The sequence below is a fragment of the Salmo trutta genome, chromosome 6 (genome assembly GCF_901001165.1).
Source record: "Salmo trutta chromosome 6, fSalTru1.1, whole genome shotgun sequence".
NCBI classification, from domain to species: Eukaryota; Metazoa; Chordata; class Actinopteri; order Salmoniformes; family Salmonidae; genus Salmo; species Salmo trutta.
This window is the reverse complement of record NC_042962.1, coordinates 268,614-284,504: the sequence shown is the minus strand read 5'-3', so window position 1 is coordinate 284,504 and position 15,891 is coordinate 268,614. Positions and strand designations below refer to the sequence as shown.

Here is a 15,891-nt window from a genome sequence, read left to right as displayed (position 1 = left end):
ACCATTATCCCAGAAACCCTAGACCCACTCCAATTTTCATACCACTCAAACAGATCCACAGATAATGCAATCTCTATTGCACTCCACACTGCCCTTTCCCACCTGGACAAAAGGAACATCTATGTGAGAATGCTGTTCATTGACTACAGCTCAGCGTTCAACACCATAGTGCCCTCAAAGCTCATCACTAAGCTAAGGACCCTGGGACTAAACACCTCCCTCTGCAACTGGATCCTGTACTTCCCGACGGGCTGCCCCCAGGTGGTGAGGATAGGCAACAACACGCTGACCCTCAACACTGGAGCCCCTCAGGGGTGCGTGCTCAGTTCCCTCCTGTACTCCCTGTTCACCCACGACTGCATGGCCAGGCACGACTCCAACACCATCGTTGCGTTTGCAGACGACACAACAGTGGTAGGTTTGATCACTGACAATGACAAGACAGCCTATAAGGAGGAGGTCAGAGTGGTGCCAGAATAGTGGACTTGGCCGAGTGGTGCCAGAATAACAACCTCTCCCTCAATGTGATCAAGACAAAAGAGATGATTGTGGACTACAGGAAAAGGAGGCCCGAGCACAACCCCATTCTCATTGACGGGACTGTAGTGGAGCAGGTTGAGAGCTTCAAGTTCCTTGGTGTCCACATCACCAACAAACTAGAATGGTCCAAACACACCAAGACAGTCGTGAAGAGGGCACGACAAAGCCTATTCCCCCTCAGGAGACTGAAAAGATTTGGCATGGGTCCTCAGATCCTCAAAATGTTCTACAGCTGCACTATCGAGAGCATCCTGACTGGGAGCATTGATGTCTTCACTATTATTCCACAATGTAGAAAATAGTTTAAAAAAATGTAAAAACCCGAGTACGTGTCCAAACCTTTGACTGGTACTGTACTTGCATTCCTGTGTTTCTTGAACTCACATCTTTGTTCATGTATTTTAAATGATATTTTCTATCATCTATATTATCATCATCATCATCATCATCATCATCATCATCATCACTGCATTGCTGGGAAAGTGCTCTCTGACTGTCATTCTACTGTTTTACACCTGCTGTATCCTGTACCCTAACCGTTACCCTGTGCACGTGGTGAATAAACTTTGAAACATGAAACGAACTGATTTGTACTATTATTATTATTTATATTATCATTATTATTATTATTTATATTATTATTCACAATATTATATATATTATTATCAATATTATCTATTTTATTATGATTACTATCTATATTATTATCAATATTATCATTATCTATTTTATTATGATTATTATCTATATTATTTATATCATCATCTATATTACTATTTATATTATTATTATTATTAGTATCTATATTATTATTATTATTTATATTATTATTATCTATATTATTATATATAAATAATATGATATATATTATTATTAACTATATTGTTATTATTATTATTAATACTATATTATTTATATCAATATTATTATTATTATTATCATCATCAATATTATTATCATCATCATTATTATTATCTATATTATTATTATCTATATTATTATTATCATCATCAATATTATTATTATCTATATTATCTATATTATTATCATCATCATTATTATTATCTATATTATTATCATCTATATTATCTATATTATTATCATCATCTATATTATTATTATCATCATCAATATTATTATCATCATCATCATTATTATCATCTATATTATCTATATTATTATCATCATCTATATTATTATCATCATTATCATCACCATCACTGCATTGTTGTGAAAGAGCGCTCAAGGTAAGACTTTCATTGCACTGTTTTAAACCTGCTATATCCTGAGCCCTAACCCTGTGCACATGATGAATAAACGTTGAAACGTCCTGATTTTTTATAATAATAATGAATTATAATAACAAAGTATCATTAATCATTATTCATTCGAAAAGTGTTTTTCCTGCAATTGCATTAAGAATTGTTGTGCATTGACGGCTTCAGGCCTGGAAGTATGTGATTTTAGGGGCAAGGCCTTTTGCCCTTCCTTTTGCCCAATCTACTAGGGAATCAAGGCCATCTGCGAGGGCACCGAGCCATTAACAAAAATTGCCAATTAATATGATTCAAAACTGAAAAACTCCAGATATTTTGTTAAGACAAATGTATATGTAAATAATTAGACTACAAGTCAAAGTGTAGGTTATATGCATATTGGCTACAGCCTCATGTCCACACCAATACTGACATGAGGGAGGCACCAGAAAATATACGTTAAAAATATAAAGTATATATACAAAAGTATGTGGACACCAGTTCAAATACATGGATTTGGCCATTTCAGCCACACCCGTTGCTGACAGTTGTATAAAATCGAGCACACAGCCAAGCAAGCTCCATAGACAAACAGTGTCAGTAGAATGGCCTTACTGAAGAGCTCAGTAACTTTCAAAGTGACACCGTCATAGGATGCCCCTTTTCCAACAAGTCAGTTCGTCAAATTTCTGCCCTGGTCAACTGTAAGTGCTGTTATTGTGAAGTGGAAACATCTAGGAGCAACAACTGCTCAGCCGCGAAGTGGTAAGCCACACAAGCTCACAGAACGGGACCGCCGAGTGCTGAAGGGTGTAGAGCGTAAAATACGTCTGTCCTCAGTTGCAACACTCACTACCAAGATCTAAACTGCCTCTGGAAGCAACGTCAGCACAATAACTGTTCATCGGGAGCTTCATGAAATGGGTTTCCATGGCCAGCAATGCCAAGCGTCGGCTGGAGTGGTGTAAAGCTCGCCACCATTGGACTCTGGAGCAGTGGAAACACGTTCTCTGGAGTGATGAATCACGCTTCACCATCTGGCAGTCCGACGGACAAATCTGGGTTTGGAGGAAGCCAGGAGAACGCTACCTGCCCCATAGTGCCAACTGTAAAGTTTGGTGGAGGAGGAATAATGGTCTGGGGCTGTTTTTTATGGTTCAGGCCCCTTAGTTCCAGTGAAGGGAAATCTTAACGCTACAGCATACAATGACATTGTAGACGATTCTGTGCTTCCAACTTTGTGACAACAGTTTGGGGAAGGCCCTTTCCTGTTTCAGCATGACAATACCCCGGAGACAAAGCGAGGTCCATACAGAAATGGTTTGTTAAGATCAGTGTGGAAGAATTTGACTGGCCTGCACAGAGCCCTGATCTCAATCCCATCGAACACATTTAGGATGAATTTGAACGCAGACTGCGAGCCAGGCATAACCGCCCAATATCTGGGCCTGACCTCATTAATGCTCGTGGCTAAGTGGAAGCAAGTCCCCGCAGCAATGTTCCAACAAGCCTTACCAGAAGAGTGGATTTTGGAATGAGATGTTCAACGAGCACGTGTCCACATACTTTTGGTCATGTAGTGTATATAGGCTAAATGCCAGTTATGATTGACTAATATAAATGTAGGATAATTAACATTTTAATATCGACATAGGCCTACTCGAGGCACGGTTCGTTCTGATAGGAGAGAAAGGCCAGTGCCTGTTGCGCACTGCAACATCCCCCACCTTGCAATCTGAGTGGAGGCAGTCAGCATTTTGAAACGATTTAACCATAAACGCAATTGTTTGAAACATTTTAGGCATGTCTTACCTTGTTTCAAAAAGGCAAAATCCGACCATAGAAATTGCGGGAATTATACGGAACAAAATATATAAAAGCAACATGCGACAATTTAAAAGATTTTACTGAGTTACAGTTTATATAAGGCAATCAGTCAATTGAAATAAATTCATTAGGTCCTAATTTATGGATTTCACATGACTGGGCAGGGGTGCACCGGGTGGGCCTGGGAGGGCAAAGGCCCACCCTCTTGGGAGCCAGGCCTAGCCAATCAGAATGAGTTTTTCCCCACAAAAGGGCTTTAATACAGACAGAAATACTCCTCAGTTTCATCAGCAATCCGGGTGGCTGGTCTCACAAGATCCCGCAGGTGAAGAAGCCGGAGGTCCTGGGCTGTCGTGGTTACACGTGGTCTGCGGTTGGACGTACTGCCAAATGCTCTAAAACGACGGTGGAGGCAGCCTATAGAGAAATTTATTAATAATACTTATAAAATACACAAATACTTATTTCCCTCATTAAAATGCAAATCAATTTAACATTTTTGACGTGTTTTTCTGGATTTTTTTGTTGTTATTCTGTCTCTCACTGTTCAAATAAACCTACCATTAAAATTATAGACTGATCATTTCTTTGTCAGTGGGCAAACGTCCAAAATCAGCAGGGGATCAAATACTTTTTTCCCTCACTGTATAAACACTTCCTCATATGGCATTGAAACCAGCATTTATCTAATGTTCTATTGGTTTTTAAATCAACGTTTTTTTCGTTGTCCAGTAGCCAAAGGCATTACTATTAGCAACCTTAGATCTCCCCTCTTTCTACATTTCTAATGAATATTTTCATCTCTGTCACATGAAACTGCTCCTATGTGCATCGCGCTTTTGAGAACAGTGTTTTCCGGATAATTGCATTTCGGAACATTCGCATGTAGCCTACTGCCGTGTGCGCATTTCTGGGCTTATAATGTGAAGAAATAATAGTTTATCAACATTTTAAGCTAAACGTTCTGATCTGTAGTATTAGCCTCATTGCTTTTGAAAGTATTTTTGATGTGCAGTGGTTGTATGAATTTTTAAATCTATTGTCCCACAACTGTCCCAGAGTCTGTTTGGAATATTTATTTCTTGCATAGAACAACAAGCTGACCAGTAGAATAGGTCAACTGTAGGGGGGCTGTAGTGGAGCAGGTTGAGAGCTTCAAGTTCCTTGGTGTCCACATCACCAACAAACTAACATGGTCCAAACACTCTAAGACAGTCGTGAAGAGGGCACGACAAAGCCTATTCCCCCTCAGGAAACTAAAGAGATTTGGCATGGGTCCTGAGATCCTCAAAAGGTTCTACAGCTGCACCATCGAGAGCATCCTGACGGTTGCATCACTGCCTGGTATGGCAACTGCTCGGCCTCCGACCGCAAGGCACTTCAGAGGTTAGTGCGTACGGCCCAGTACATCACTGGGGCTAAACTGCCTGCCATCCAGGACCTCTACACCAGGCGGTGTCAGAGGAAGGCCCTAAAAATTGTCAAAGGCCCCAGCCACCCCAGTCATAGACTGTTCTCTCTACTACTGCATGGCAAGCAGTATCGGAGTGCCAAGTCTAGGACAAAAAGGCTTCTCAACAGTTTTTACCACCAAGCCATAAGACTCATGAACAGGTAACCAAATGGTTACCCGGACTATTTGCATTGTGTTCCCCCCAACCCCTCTTTTTACGCTGCTACTCTCTGTTTATCATATATGCATAGTCACTTTAACTATACATTCATGTACATAATACCTTAATTGGCCCGACCAACCAGTGCTCCCGCACATTGGCTAACCAGGCTATCTGCATTGTCTCCCATGTGAGGGAAAAATTATGTATTCACCTTATTTGTTGGATATGTAACAATTATTTATAGATATTTCTGTCCTGCTAATGCTGTGTTTTATGGTCTCCACTCTAACACCCTGCAGCTAGTCTGGGTGTTGAGGACGTGGGTTCTACTAGAGAGAGCTTGAAGCTGACAATTGACTAGCATTCTATAGATAAGATGTGGTGTGTGTGACTCGAGATAGAGAGAGCCTGGAAGAGTTAAAAACAATGCCTCATTGTCTCATCTTCCTGGCAGCTGGGAAACTAAGTAAAAGACCATCCTGTGTAGATAACCAAGGTGGCTTATGTGAAGGTTAGAAGTGACTGACTAAGCAATCTTGGTATTAGCTATTTAAAAACTGTGCATTGTCTGTAAAGGCTAGACTCTCAGCCTAACAGTCAGTCAAGACTAGTGGGCTGACGGTCTCATTATTGCAATAATGAATCGATATTAAATAAAGATGATTGTTTGAAGAAATGACCAAGACTCTCTGTACTAAATTTCCACGGCACCCACCACCCGCCAACCCCTCTTTTACGCTACTGCTACTCTCTGTTCATCATATATGCATAGTCACTTTAACCATATCTACATGTACATACTACCTCAATCAGCCTGACTAACCGGTGTCTGTATATAGCCTTGCTACTGTTATGTCTTTTTACTGTTGTTTTAGGTCTTTACCTACTTACCTACTTACCTACACACACACACACACACACACACACACACACACACCTTTTTTTTGCACTATTGGTTAGAGCCTGTAAGTAAGCATTTCACTGTAAGGTCTACACCTGTTGTATTCGGCGCGCGTGACAAATACACTTTGATTTGATCTTTATTAGGCCTACTACGGAGGATAGAAGATTGACATAGGATAGTGACTTTGCTGTTTGGAAAAAGTACAATGTGGTAACATATTGAATAATACAGTAAGTTCTCTTCAAAGTACGCCTCGGAATTCGATAAAGACGCACACAGTTGCATTAGTGATGTGCAGTTGGCGAACGATTCGTTCTTTTTTTAACAACTATTTTTACTGACTCGAGAGTCATGATTTGTTTTTCTGAGCGACTCGTTCATTTCAGTCTTTCGTTTGACCTGCTAGTGCTGCTCCAATGAGTCCTACAGCAGGATTAATACACGCTCCTAGTGATGGGATGTTAAGGTTAGGAAAAAGGGTTTGGGTTAGCTTAAATGCACACAATTGTCAAGAGAAAACTGATTACCACTCTTTGCTTTGGGCAAAGGACGAACACAGTCCACCAGAACCCTGCTGAAATGTTAGTCAAAAGCAGGAATAGGCTGCAAAGGTGCAACCGGTACAGCCCGGTTCGGTTTACCCGTCCGCTGGCAAACGCAACAGGATTTACAGTAAGCCACAACATCCTGTTTCAGATCAGAAGTTAAGCAAGATATGGTCATACATCTTGTTGAGCCCAAGAGGGCCTGCCATACTACCATCGTGAGCCAACCTCTGTATCTCTTGTTGAAGTGCAATTGGAATGACAATTTGAGATACACTGGGACAATCGTCCTGCCTAGAAGTGTCGCTAGAATGCCATTTCCTCATTAGAACACCATCTCTGTCAAAGAAACCCCCCCACGAACTTCATCAAACTCCTCCTCTGGCCATATCTTAGCAGAAAGAGGGGAGAGGGAAACATATTTACTCTGTTCAGCAATCAGCTGCTTTCTAGAAATTGAAGTGTCAGCTGAAGGGTTCTACAAACTCTCAAACTGAGGTTTTCAAAGGAGAGGTCAACTCAGGAGGTTTACCAAAATCAGGATCACCTATAAACGTCTCAGACAGATGGACCATGGTGGGATCGCTGACATCCTCAACACTAGACTTGCTTCTGGTGACTTTCTTAGACATAGCACGTGTAACGGCACATGATGGGAACACGCTAGTAGAGGTCGACCGGCATGGCCGATTAATTAGGGCTGATTTCAAGTTTTCATAACAATCGGTAATCGGCATTTTTAGACACCGATTATATTGCATTCCACAAGGAAACTGCGTGGCAGGCTGACCACCTGTTATGCGAGTGCAGCAAGGAGCCAAGGTAAGTTGCTAGCTAGCATTACACTTATCTTATAAAAAAACAATCAATATTCACATAATCACTAGTTAACTACACATAGTTGATGATATTACTAGGTTAACTAGCTTGTCCTGCGTTGCATATAATCAATGCGGTGCCTGTTAATTTATCATTGAATCACAGCCTACTTCGCCAAACGGGTGATGATTTAACAAAGGCGCATTCGTGAAAAAAGCACCATCATTGCACGAATGTACCTAACCATAAAGATCTTTTGCCTTTCTTAAAATCAGAAGTATATATTTTTATTTTTTTTAGGGAAATTGTGTCACATCTCTAGCGTTCATTGCACGCAGAGTAAGGTATATGCAACAGTTTGGGCCACCTGGCTCGTTGCGAACTAATTTGCCAGAATTTTACATAATTATGACATAACATTGAAGGTTGTGCAATGTAACAGCAATATTTAGACTTAGGGATGCCACCCGTTAGATAAAATACGGAACGGTTCCATATTTCACTGAAAGAATAAATGTTTTGTTTTCGAAATGATAGGTCATTAATATGGTCAAATCCGGAAACTAAGGCTTGTATTTCTGTGTGTTTATTATAATTAAGTCTATGATTTGATATTTGAGAGCAGTCTGACTGAGCGGTGGTAGGCAGCAGCAGGCTCGTAAGCATTCATTCAAACTTTACTGCATTTGCCAGCAGCTCTTAGCAATGTTTGATGTACAGCGCTGTTTATAACTTATGACAAGCCTATCAACTCCCGAGATTAGGCTGGCAATACTAAAGTGCCTATGAGAACATCCAATAGTCAAAGGTATATGAAATGCAAATGGTAGAGAGAGAACTAGTCGACGCGTCATAATTCCTATTATAACTGCAACCTAATATTTCTTTGATGGGGATATTGAACCACCAGCTTTCATATGTTCTGAGCAAGGAACTTAAATGTTAGCTTTTTTACATGGCACATATTGCACTTTTACTTTCTTCTCCAACACTGTGTTTTTGCATATTTAAACCAAATTGAGCATGTTTCATTATTTATTTCAGACTAAATAGATTTTACTTATATATTATATTAAGTTAAAATAAGTGTTCATTGTTCATTCAGTATTGTTGTAATTGTCATTATTACAAATAAAAAAAGAAATAATAATTGAATAAAAATCGTCCGATTAATCAGTATCGGCTTTTTTGGTCCTCCAATAATCGGTTTCGGCGTTGAAAAATCATAATTAGTCGACCTCTACACGCTAGGGTTCTGATAACTCTGGGTTCCTTACAAACAACAAGATTTGGCACAAACTTCCCTCCAGCCAAATCGTTTCCGAAAACGAATGAGACCCCCCCTTCACTGTTAGAAAATGACTGATAGCTTGCAGTAGGAGGTCTCTTATCTTGATTGCTTTCCACGTAGGGATAACTACTGGGTGCCTTGTTATGTGAAAGTAGTTTTGTGTGTCAACACAAACTCATCTGCAAGAACTACAGCTTTATCAAGAGTGAGATCATTGTGCTCATAAAAGTAGGTAGGAAGCCTTTTCATGAAGCTAATTCTAGAACTGCTGGAGAAGTGTCTTTAAATCCTCAAGGTCCTTGACCTCTTGAGAACACCAAACAATGATCAAAAAGACATGCTAATTCTCTTGCGAACTCAGCATGGCTTTGTGATTGTCTTTCGTAATTTACGGAACTATTGTCTGTAAGCCTCTGGGATCAACTCGTAAACCCAAAGGATAGCAGCTTTAACAGTGTCATAATCTGAAATCTGGTCAACAGATAAAGCAGATTATACTTTCAGAACTTTTCCCACAAGAACACTTTGGAGGACGTGGCAATCCGCTCAAACAGTAAAATATACATCCACCTCCTTCTCGTTGAAAGGTGGTACAAGCCAGCTGTTCTGATCAAGATCAAACTCTGTTGAGGGTGCAGCATGGCCTGACTGGATTCAGAGTGCAGCATGGCCTGACTGGATTCAGAGTGCAGCATGGCCTGACTGGATTCAGAGTGCAGCATGGCCTGACTGGATTCAGAGTGCAGCATGGCCTGACTGGATTCAGAGTGCAGCATGGCCTGACTGGATTCAGAGTGCAGCATGGCCTGACTGGATTCAGAGTGCAGCATGGCCTGACTGGATTCAGAGTGCAGCATGGCCTGACTGGATTCAGAGTGCAGCATGGCCTGACTGGATTCAGAGTGCAGCATGGCCTGACTGGATTCAGAGTGCAGCATGGCCTGACTGGATCAGAGTGCTTCCAGATCCAACTCTTTAAATCGAAAGGCATGTGAACGTTCTTCTTGTTCTAGTGTGGCTGCACGTTCCCTTTCCTTGTGCTCCAGTTCTGGTTTCTGTTTCCATTTAGCCTTTAGTTCTACCTCTCTCACTTCCACATGGGGTGTATGGGGTGTACTCTACCACCCACAGGACCCTTTCCATCATCCTCCCTCTATGGGTTGTTCTCTACCACCCGCAGGACCCTTTCCATCCTCCTCCACCAAAGCAGTAAAGACTAACTTCTTGACTACTGCTTTCTAGTCAGCACCTGCAACTTTGATGTCATAATGCTTTGCAATGACGAGCAGAGTCACCTTCATACATTTATCTAGCATCTCCCATGTAGAGTTTTCACAAATGCTTCCAACTTAAAGTCCATGTTTTTTATTTATTTTATAAGCCTGTGTGTTTATGCAAGATGATTCCACCCATCTTGTAACCCTTCAAGGTGGATGTCAGTGACAAACTCTACCACAAATGTGTATTTTGAACACTCAAATATCTGAGCAGAGCAGAGCTTCAGAGTAGGTGATTAGAGATATTAACATACTAATGGGAAACAATTCCCGGATGAGCCCCCATTTTGTTACGTTCCCCAACAAGAAAACCAAATAATGTCACTCAAACAGAAGGGAGAAATAACAAAGAGTCACTGACAACAACCACCATGGAACAGTTGGGGTTCTAGGTGTTCTGAAAGACACTATGGGGGTGTCCCCTGTTCTGAAAGACACTATGGGGGGGTGTCCCCTGTTCTGAAAGACACTATGGGGGTGTCCCCTGTTCTGAAAGACACTCATGGGGGTGTCCCCTGTTCTGAAAGACACTCATGGGGGTGTCCCCTGTTCTGAAAGACACTATGGGGGGGGTCCCTTGTTCAGAAAAACACTATGGGGGGGTGTCCCCTGTTCTGAAAGACACTATGGGGGGGCTGTCCCCTGTTCTGAAAGACACTATGGGGGTGTCCCCTGTTCTGAAAGACACTATGGGGGGGTGTCCCCTGTTCTGAAAGACACTATGGGGGTGTCCCCTGTTCTGAAAGACACTCATGGGGGTGTCCCCTGTTCTGAAAGACACTCATGGGGGTGTCCCCTGTTCTGAAAGACACTATGGGGGGGGGTCCCTTGTTCAGAAAAACACTATGGGGGGGTGTCCCCTGTTCTGAAAGACACTATGGGGGGGCTGTCCCCTGTTCTGAAAGACACTATGGGGGGGTGTCCCCTGTTCTGAAAGACACTATGGGGGGGGTGTCCCCTGTTCTGAAAGACACTATGGGGGTGTCCCCTGTTCTGATAGACACTATGGGGGTGTCCCCTGTTCTGAAAGACACTATGGGGGTGTCCCCTGTTCTGAAAGACACTATGGGGGTGTCCCCTGTTCTGAAAGACACTATGGGGGTGTCCCCTGTTCTGAAAGACACTATGGGGGTGTCCCCTGTTCTGAAAGACACTATGGGGGTGTCCCCTGTTCTGAAAGACACTATGGGGGTGTCCCCTGTTCTGAAAGACACTATGGGGGTGTCCCCTGTTCTGAAAGACACTCATGGGGGGGTGTCCCCTGTTCTGAAAGACACTATGGGGAGGGGTGTCCCCTGTTCTGAAAGACACTATGGGGAGGGGTGTCCCCTGTTCTGAAAGACACTATGGGGGTGTCCCCTGTTCTGAAAGACACTATGGGGGTGTCCCCTGTTCTGAAAGACACTATGGGGGTGTCCCTGTTCTGAAAGACACTCATGGGGGGGTGTCCCCTGTTCTGAAAGACACTATGGTGAGGGGTGTCCCCTGTTCTGAAAGACACTATGGGGGGGGTGTCCCCTGTTCTGAAAGACACTATGGGGGGGGTGTCCCCTGTTCTGAAAGACACTATGGGGGTGTCCCCTGTTCTGAAAGACACTATGGGGGTGTCCCCTGTTCTGAAAGACACTATGGGGGTGTCCCCTGTTCTGAAAGACACTATGGGGGTGTCCCCTGTTCTGAAAGACACTCATGGGGGGGGGGTGTCCCCTGTTCTGAAAGACACTATGGGGAGGGGTGTCCCCTGTTCTGAAAGACACTATGGGGAGGGGTGTCCCCTGTTCTGAAAGACACTATGGGGGTGTCCCCTGTTCTGAAAGACACTATGGGGGTGTCCCCTGTTCTGAAAGACACTATGGGGGGGTGTCCCCTGTTCTGAAAGACACTATGGGGGGGGTGTCCCCTGACAGTTGACTAGCAACAATAACTGGAACCTAAAAGACACTCACCATGAGACCCACTAAGAGGAAAACAAAAGAAAAACCCATACCAACTAAAAGACAGGAAGCAAATCAAAAAGGTGGAGCAAAACGAAAAACAGAGAAGATCAGATAAAGGATTGTTTTTCTAGAAATCAAATAGGGAGAGCCAACTAAAGATGTTGACCCTCTACCTCTCTCAAGGCAACTGGAGCACTGGGCCAGCCAATAGAAACCTGTGGCAGCACAGCTGAAACACCTTCCGACGAAAGAGATGGACAAGCCAGCACAGGTGTAGCATTTACTGACTAATGAGGTGACACCAATCAGTGTGCTAAAGGTCCAACCTCAAAACATAAATGGAAAAACCAAAACCTGTAACAGCCAGGAGGAGGGAATTATAATATTATATTCTGCCCAAGGGCACAACGGCAACTTTAGCAGCAAGGAATGGATTTGGACCGCCCCAGAGAATTTTATTGCGGATCTACAAAAACGACCTCTCGAGAATCCTAATGACAGAAAACCGTCGCAGTGACGGAACTTTACCCCTACAGACATCCCCTGCATGTCAGGTAGCCGAGGTCTACTTCTATGCGTAATCAGGTGCGTGTCCTTACTCAATACTGGCAGGAGCGCTACAAACAAAACACAATGAATAAATTGACAACTCGTAAATGGAATGAAATAAACCAAAACTTGTTTCTCACAAGGGTAGCCTAGGTTGTGAGCTCTCACAAACAACGTGTCCACTCCTACAATGACAACGGTAAACGACTGTAATAAAAATAATAATAATATATTGAATACATTAACAGAAAAGACCATAACCAAACAAACATTGTAGATAAGAAATGACGGTGATTAAGGCTAAATGTAATACTGCTGATGTACACGGAGTGGACAAAACATTAAGAACACCTTCCTAATATTGAGTTGCACCCCCTTTTGCCCTCAGAACAGCTTCAATTTGTTAAGTTACGAACTCTACAAGGTGTTGAAGCGTTCCACATGGATGCTGGCCAATGTTGACTCCAATGCTTCCCACAGTTGTGTCCAGTTGACTGGATGTCCTTTGGGTGTTGGACCATTCGTGATACACACAGGAAACTGTTGAGCATGAAAAACCCAGCAGCATTGCAGTTCTTGACCTAACCCTGTGCACCTGGCACCTACCACCATACCCCGTTCAACTACTACCATACCCCATTCACCTACTACCATACCCCATTCACCTACTACCATACCCCGTTCACCTACTACCATACCCCGTTCACCTACTACCATACCCCGTTCACCTACTACCATACCCCGTTCACCTACCACCATACCCCGTTCACCTACTACCATACCCCGTTCACCTACTACCATACCCCGTTCACCTACCACCATACCCCGTTCACCTACCACCATACCCCGTTCCCCTACTACCATACCCCGTTCACCTACTACCATACCCCGTTCACCTACTACCAAACCCCGTTCAAAGGCACTTCAATATTTTGTCTTTCCCATTCACCCTCTGAGTGGCACACAGACACAATCCATGTCTCAATTGTCTCAAGGCTTAAAAATCCTTCTTTAACGTGTCTCCTCCCCTTCATCTACACTGATTGAAGTGGATTTAACAAGTGACATCAATAAGGGATCATAGCTTTCACCTGGATTCACCTGGTCAGTCTGTCATGGAAAAAGCAGGGTTTCATAATGCTTTGTACACTCAGTGTATGTAATGGGGAATTGATAGACTACAAATCAAAGGGTAAACAATTCACACAATGACGTTATGAAATAATGAATGAGCACGAATTGGCGGGAGAGCGCACATTCTGGAGACCCGCCTTCAGAGTCTTAGCCATACTCCCGTTCCTATTGGACTGTGCCTATTGGACTGTGCCTATTGGACTGTGCCTATTGGACTGTGCCTATTGGACTGTACCTATTGGACTGTACCATACCTGCAGCCTCCTCAAAGGATTTGTCTACTGAGAGGGGAACGGATCAGACAGGTGTCACATATATATTTGCGACCGCTCGACAAACAGGCTATCAACCAAAACAATCGACCAGTCAACTAAATGGGGTCAGCCCTATGTGTGTGTGTGTTTGTTTGCTTGCTTGTGCGTCTGTTTGTGTGTCTCACCTCCTTGTCCTGTAGTTTGGTGTAGGAGAAGCAAAGATCAGTCAGACTGTTGTTACTGCAGCATTCTATAGAAGTATCCAACCTCCTGTAGACTACAGGGAGAGATCAGACTGTTGTTACTGCAGCATTCTATAGAAGTATCCAACCTCCTGTAGACTACAGGGAGAAATCAGACAGACTGTTGTTACTGCAGCATTCTATAGAAGTATCCAACCTCCTGTAGACTACAGGGAGAAATCAGACAGACTGTTGTTACTGCAGCATTCTATAGAAGTATCCAACCTCCTGTAGACTACAGGGAGAAATCAGACTGTTGTTACTGCAGCATTCTATAGAAGTATCCAACCTCCTGTAGACTACAGGGAGAAATCAGACTGTTGTTACTGCAGCATTCTATAGAAGTATCCAACCTCCTGTAGACTACAGGGAGAGATCAGACTGTTGTTACTGCAGCATTCTATAGAAGTATCCAACCTCCTGTAGACTACAGGGAGAGATCAGACTGTTGTTACTGCAGCATTCTATAGAAGTATCCAACCTCCTGTAGACTACAGGGAGAGAGGGAGAGGACAGAGAAAGAGGAAGAGGAAAGTGAGAGAGCGAGAGGAGAGAGTGAAAGAGAGGCATTAGTAACATTGGTGTGTGTGGGGACACAGTATTCAGTCTGAGGTGTGTGTGTGTGTGTGTGTGTACCTCGGCCGTGGGCCCAGCTGGGTTGCAGGGTGTGTGTGGGGATGCAGTATCCAGTCTGAGGTGTGTGTGTGTGTGTGTACCTCGACCGTGGGCCCAGCTGGGTTGCAGGGTGTGTGTGGGGACACAGTATCCAGTCTGAGGGGTGTGTGTGAGGGTTGTAAGACAGGAGTTCCAGTCCTCTACTGTTCTGACATCACAATCCTCCAAACCCGTCACCATGTCACCTATTGACAGACCTCTAGGACCGTCTGCAGGAGAGCCCTGAGACACACACACACACACACACACACACACACACACACACACACACACAGAGAGAGAGTTAAACACTAGATTGTTACCTTACAAGAGGGCTAAACCAGCTCGTTCACACAAACACACTAGAGCTGGGACAATTAACTGAAAATGATCGACACAGGAATTTTGCTGATATCATTCATTATAAGTAGCCGATACTAGAGAAATGTCAAGTTTAAAATGAAATACGTTTGCTAATCTGGGGAATTGTTAATGGGACAAATGATGGCTTCACACTACCAGTAGTAGTTCAAAGGATAATAAAAACTCTGGTGCACATTCATGTTAGAAACTTAGCGTTCTATTTATCATTATCGTATCAATTCAGCTCTTAACACTACTGTCCCACACTAACCTGCACCACCTCGGTGACGAGGGCTCCAGCCCCAGTGTAGTAAACAGGAAACAGTAAGACAGGCAACAGGAAGAGGAAACACAATGCTGCTACACACAGCACAAAGTTATGCCACACCCCTAGAGAGAGAGAGAGAGAGAGAAAGAGAGGAGGGGAGAGAGGAGGAGGGAAGGGAGAGAGAGAGAGGGGGGATGGGAGAGAGAGAGGAGGGAAGGAAGAGAGAGAGAGAGAGAGGGAGGGAGAAAGAGAGGAGGGGGGGAGAGAGAGAGGAGGGGAGAGAGGAGGAGATGGGAAGGGGGAGAGAGAGAGATTGGGAGGAGGAGAGGAGAGAGGAGAGAGTAGGAGGGGAGAGAGAGAGAGGAGGGGGAGAGAGGAGAGAGGGGAGAGAGAGAGATGAGAGAGGGGAGAGAGA

The 15,891-nt window shown here is 43.5% G+C and overlaps 1 protein-coding gene across 1 annotated transcript in view; it reads right to left on the bottom strand.

Annotated features, from left to right (window-relative positions):
• The window catches only part of mbtps2 (membrane-bound transcription factor peptidase, site 2), a gene marked incomplete in the record, with an annotated part of 64,336 nt that overhangs the window by 24,714 nt on the left and 23,731 nt on the right, over positions 1-15,891 (bottom strand). Inside the window, 3 exon segments of the mRNA XM_029755055.1 lie at positions 14,135-14,226; positions 14,908-15,088; positions 15,480-15,598. Of these exon segments, the coding sequence (XP_029610915.1) occupies positions 14,135-14,226; positions 14,908-15,088; positions 15,480-15,598 (392 nt within the window).